We start from the raw sequence: 5,689 nt of genomic DNA on the forward strand, positions 1-5,689 counted from the left end.
AAAAAATTTGCCTTTTAACTGTTCACTTAAGTAAACAGTGAAAAGTGATTCCCTCACCACAGAATCAAGGTCTGCTTCTTCTTACCCTCTGCTGCAAACATAACAAACAATAGAGTCCATAAACAGTAAATACCGTTTTTTTCTTTACCAAACATATGGCTCCCCTGTTTTACTTCAGCCACTTCGCAAACAAACGGTTTCAAAAAAAAAGTGCCCGGGGGGGGGGGGGGGTGATTCTCGTATGTATAGTCCTAACTAGCATTTCATATGGGTTTAGCCTCGGGATAAATGGAAATAAATACCTGGTTCAATGCTTCTACGTTCCTCCAAAGATGGCAAAAATCAGATCACAGAAATAACAGCACTCCGATATGATATGTCTCAAAGGACTTCCCCATTATTTCAGAAGTGCAACAAACAGCTTGAAACAAATTAATTAAATGCAAAAATGAGAAGCAGTAGTTTGAGTTTGAGACGAGAAAATAAACCTGTTACACTTACATTAGAGAGAGAGCTACACAAATACACTACAGGACCCAGAAAACTACATGCATTTTTATAGAGGCACACTCGCACCACCAGGAACCCATGCAGGCCTGTATATCTCTTGCAGGTTCATCGGAAGATCAAGGCCGTCATTTCCTCCAGAGTCTACTCCCAAGCTCTGCTAGTTCAAATATTTAAGCAAATTTGCATTATATCCGACTTCCATTTGGACCACCACAAGTCATGATCTTATAAGCACCTAGAGGAATGAGGAGATGAAATTTAAGCTGGTTTCCTTGTCAAGATATATAGATCTTACAACTACCAAACAAAAATAATGTACAATTTCCGTATCATTTACTGAAACTTACACTTAACAGATCACGCCTGCCTTATATGTTCCCATCTCCTTCAACTTCGTATATTGAACAATATTACAGATGTAATTCGACATTCTGAAATATTTCCAGCTGTTTCTGTTCATCCACGGTGACAAGCTAGTAGACAGAAAATATCCGGTTCCTAAAAACCTCCTCCTAAAATTCCTCGAAGTTGCTTGATATGAACGCATGAGCAGTCCAACACCAATGCCAGCACCAAGACACATCCCAAGGCCAATTCCAACACCAACTCTCACACCAGCATTAAACCACGAGAGTTGTCCATCCTCACCATAATACATGTCTTCTGAGTAGTATTGGCTTCCAATTTTCTCATCTGATTCATAGCCATCATCATCTTCAGCTTCAGTAATCTGCACAAGGGCCCAATGTTGATGAGACAATTGAAATAGCACAAACTGCTGACGAAGGGATGCTATTCCAAGTAAACTGAGGTGTCAACAACCTTTCTAAAACACATCATCAGAAAATCACTCAATATATATTGAATCATGCTCATGTTTGTCCTTGTATTCAACCCAAGCAGCTATGCACATCATGGATTCACATTGATTAACACATGAAAAAAAGATGTCCAAAATATATCAGAAAATTTTCCAATTTGTCCGGTGCAAGAGTTTGTTAAGCTTCTTAAAGCTGATCTACAGTTGAATATCTAGAAGACCGTAATTGCTTCCTTTGAGGAACACGTATTTGCATGATTTATTTCAAGAAGACAGAAGCACATTATCCAACAAATCATTTGTGACCAACTCCAAGCTGCACCACAATGTAATCAATTGATAGACTTGTACAGGTAATAATAATTTCAAGGGAGACACTCATGTTACATAGAAGCTGCCTTCCTCTCTCTCGCCAAATAAACAAGTGGTTCAAGAGGCTGCACCTACTTCTCATGAAATAAAAAAAGCGGGTACCGTAGATAGATTCAGGGGAAAGAAATCGTCATACAATTACATTCACTGGACACGGTATAGAACAAGAACAGGAAACATAATGCTCCAGCGCTCAGACACATTGCAGAACTACAACTTAAAAAACACAATCAACATCAAAATCCACATTACCTGCATTATACAAAACTTAAATCAAATCATAATCAGAATTAACTCAACTCACGTAACTTCAATCCAACTTAAGCAACGATAAGGCAATCAAACAAAAAGCCTACAACATTCACAACCGCACTTCCCTGCAACATAACAACCAATACACTTGCATTTCCTCAATTAACTTCTCTAAAAAAAACATTTCAATTTCCCATCATTCTATTTCTGATTAAAAATCCAAACAAAGAGAGATGCATTAATGACAACAGGATTAATTTACCCGAACTTTGCGTTGTCTAACCAACCCATTACTAATAACACCGCTTTGCTTCCTATTATCCAACTCCTCATCCTCTGGAATCGCATCGAGCATCGCATACCTGGACGGTTTCTTCATGGGACCAACCAAAATGGTCTTCGTCAAAATCACCGGCACACCTCCACAGCAACCAGCAATATAGACCTCGATCACCGGCGCCGAAACCCCCAATTTAAACACCGAATTCCCTTCAAAAACACCAGCCGCCACACAGCATTCTAAACTCCACCCTGTCTTCGCATCATTCTACAACCCCCCAAAACCCCCGCCCGCCACACAGCATTCTAAACTCCACCCTGTCTTCGCATCATTCTCCAACCCCCCTACACCCCCATTATTCCCCCACGATGTCGTTTCGATCCTCTCCAACGACCCACACAAAACCATGTCCTTGTTATCTAATATTTCAAATTCAACCCCGCGGGTGACGCGCACGCTGTCCGTGCTAACATACGTAACCTCCGATGATTCCTTGTTGAGGCGGTCGCGACGGAGGGTTAAGGAGGCGGAATCAGAGGAGGGGATTTTAGAGCCGTTTATTTCCAGTGGAGTGCTGATTGAACGACGGAGATGGCGGATGGTCAGGTGGTCGGGTACGCTTTCGATAACGCAAGGAGTTACTCTTACGTAGAATAATCGGATTTCGAGCCATGAAGATGATTTGTTTGTTATTAGATATTTGTAGGAATTTGATTCGATGTGGTTTTGTTCCATTGAACCCTAGTATAGTTCCTTCAAATTGGAATCAAGATAAGCTAAAATTAGGGATTCTTGGATTTGGATTTTGATCTTTCATCAAATCCTGGGAATCATAGGTGGAGGTTTTCTATAATTTTGGCGGTGTTAGGAGATTAGGAGCAATGTTTGTTGGAGAGGGTATAAAATGGAGGAGATTTTTTAGTTTCTATTTTTTGCATTGTAGAGGAAAGAAGGGTTTTGAATTTTTATACGTGATTAGGGTTTTTGAAAGTGATTATCTGAGTGTCAAGAGTTGTGGCGGATGTAAAGGACGCAGTGGACCTGGTCAAAAACTTCGGACAGGAAATAGGAAGGACGAGGAGGAGGAAACCGTGAGCTGTGATTAACACGTGTCGTCTTCAGATGTCCTTGCTGGAGGTTGACGGTAAGGCTTTTGCTATTATTTTTATTATCATTATTATTATGTGAAAACTGCTGATTAGCCCCCAGCCGATGACGCACTTCGCATATCAGTCTCCAACCTTCAAAACTTTATTAAATATGGCTCAAAGTTTCCACATTCCCATCGTTTATTATGCACCAGGAGTTATTATCATATATACATTAAACTCGGCCTGGGATGAACTCGCCGTCCTAGATTACACAGATTAATTTAAAAAATAATATTTAAAATTTTAATATCATATATTAAAAAATTAAGAAGCAATTTAAATAAAAATAGATTATATTTATTGTAAACAATAAATTTAGAAAGATTATTTTAGAATATTAAAAAAATATTATATTTTTTAAGTTAAAATATGTAAATTAAAAAGATTATAATCTTATGTTGCGACGAGAACAGTGGAGAGAAGAGAAGGAGAGTGTAACAACGAGAGAATGGCTATATTTACTACATAAAAGAGAGTTGATTCTTATTATTATTTTACTTTACTCTAGCAAATTATATTCATTATTATTTTTTAATTTCCTCCCAGCTATTTAAAATTCAAGCGCGTGCTTCCCCGGTGAGACCTGTTGGATATTATGGCGGGGGGACCAATCGGCTAGGGCGTTCCAAATATTAGAAGGTCGGGGGCTGATTTGTAGTTGTCCCCCTATTTTGGTACTTAGGTCAACGGAAAGCTAAGCGGCGTGAAAAAGTTCACGTAGTAAATGGGTCTGGGCTTCGAGGTCTTTCATAAAATGGGCCCACACCTCAATTTTGAGAATCTGGAATAAACTGACAGCCAATGCTTATGAATTGAGTTGGGCCAGGGCTATTATTGGTGGCTAAGAAAATTTTGAGGCCACAGGCAATAGTCAAACAGGGGCCCCCACAGCAGCTGTGATAGTAGGCCGGCAAGAAGGCATGTTTGCCCGGGCGCCAAACACTTAGAGAAGCACGGGCATGATTTTTAAAGGCCAAAAATTCCTTTTTATTATTTTGATGTAAGCATTCCAACGTCATTTTTTTTTATTTTTTTTTTATGCGGGGGTGTTTGGGTCAGCTTACGCACACCACGACTAATCCCCACAACCCACTGAACATCTTGCAAGCCCAGTGAGCATGTAAGACACCGCGGGGGTGACAAGCGTGCATGGTAAAACTTGAACCCAGGTGCGGAAGAAAGGGACAAGCCCCCCACCGCTGGGCTAAAACCGCGCGCGCCCAATGAGCAGGTAATTTATTGCAACGTCATTTTTATTTAGACGTGTGGGTAGTGTTGGGGTGATTTATTATTAATAATTTTTCAGTTATTTTTTATGTTGATATTTTAACTTTAACTTTAATTTTATATTTTATGATTCTTGTTCTTTACTTTTTTGTCTGTTTTTTATTTGTTTTTCATTTTATTTTTTAATTCTAATTTGTTATATATTGTTTTTTTTAATTTGATCCTCATTTTTTTTTCATTTTTTGTTAAATTTTATTTTATTTTAAGTTTCAACCTTGAATAAAAAATTTGTATGTATTTCTTACTTCAATCTTGATTCTTTTTGTGTGTTTTTCTTACTTCAATCTTGATTCCTTTTCTTTTAAAATTTTTATTTTTTAAATTTTTTCTTTTTAATTTCACCTCTTAGTCAAAGATTAAATTTATTTTATATTTAATTTTATCATCATTTTTTTATTTTTATTTTTTTAATTTCATCCTTGAACATTTAATTGATTGAGAATTGTATCTCATATTTTTTTTAAATATAGTATTTTTAGCCTAATGACTTCAGTTATAGGTTTAAAAGGTTAATACGAGTCGACATTGTTTTTTTTTTTAAAATCTTTATGATTTTGCATCATTTTACTCTCTATCATGTCATCTTGATCTCATGACATTAGATTCAAGATAATTCGGATTGGCTTGATCTTAACCAACAAGATTACAAATTTATCATGTTAATTTAGATTGACTTAGACTGGCTTTTTCAGGTTTTTTTATTTAATTTTATTATTTATATTCAATAAAGTAATAATTGAGGTTTATTATTTGTTCATTTAAAAAAAAAAAATTCACAAGTTATTGTAATCATTTTTTATTAATTTGATTTATTTATTATTATTTAATTAGAATAAAATTAATTTATTTAACTCAGTTAAATTTACCATAAAATTGTGAATTTTTCTTCCTGTACATAACATCAGAATATTTTTTAATAAAAATAAAAATCCAAGCCCGCAACGGATCATGATTAATAGCATACCATAGCATAATTTTATATTTCAAACATTTGAAAAATATAGCAGCTTTTTTAAA

General features: G+C 36.3%; 1 protein-coding gene across 1 annotated transcript; it reads right to left on the bottom strand.

Annotated features, from left to right (window-relative positions):
• Nucleotides 1-347: 347 nt before the first annotated feature.
• On the bottom strand, nucleotides 348-3,370 carry LOC105119370 (uncharacterized protein At1g01500). Its single transcript, XM_011017495.1, has 4 exons — nucleotides 2,551-3,370; nucleotides 2,217-2,484; nucleotides 858-1,240; nucleotides 348-745 (listed from the first exon to the last, which is right to left on the bottom strand). Exons 1-3 carry the CDS (start codon nucleotides 2,967-2,969, stop codon nucleotides 860-862), a joined length of 1,068 nt encoding a protein of 355 aa, XP_011015797.1. The 5' UTR covers nucleotides 2,970-3,370; the 3' UTR covers nucleotides 348-745; nucleotides 858-859.
• Nucleotides 3,371-5,689: the final 2,319 nt, after the last annotated feature.

Source organism: Populus euphratica, unplaced genomic scaffold, assembly GCF_000495115.2.
Source record: "Populus euphratica unplaced genomic scaffold, PopEup_1.0 scaffold2821.1, whole genome shotgun sequence".
NCBI classification, from domain to species: Eukaryota; Viridiplantae; Streptophyta; class Magnoliopsida; order Malpighiales; family Salicaceae; genus Populus; species Populus euphratica.

Bases quoted from the DNA above. Each gene is read 5' to 3' on its own strand.
- LOC105119370 (XM_011017495.1), bottom strand. From the start codon at position 2,969: ATGGAACAAAACCACATCGAATCAAATTCCTACAAATATCTAATAACA. The intron at 2,485-2,550 runs GTGGAGTTTAGA...TGCGAAGACAGG, and splicing joins GAGAATGATGCGAAGACAGG to GTGGAGTTTAGAATGCTGTG. The intron at 1,241-2,216 runs GTAAATTAATCC...GCCCTTGTGCAG, and splicing joins TTAGACAACGCAAAGTTCGG to ATTACTGAAGCTGAAGATGA.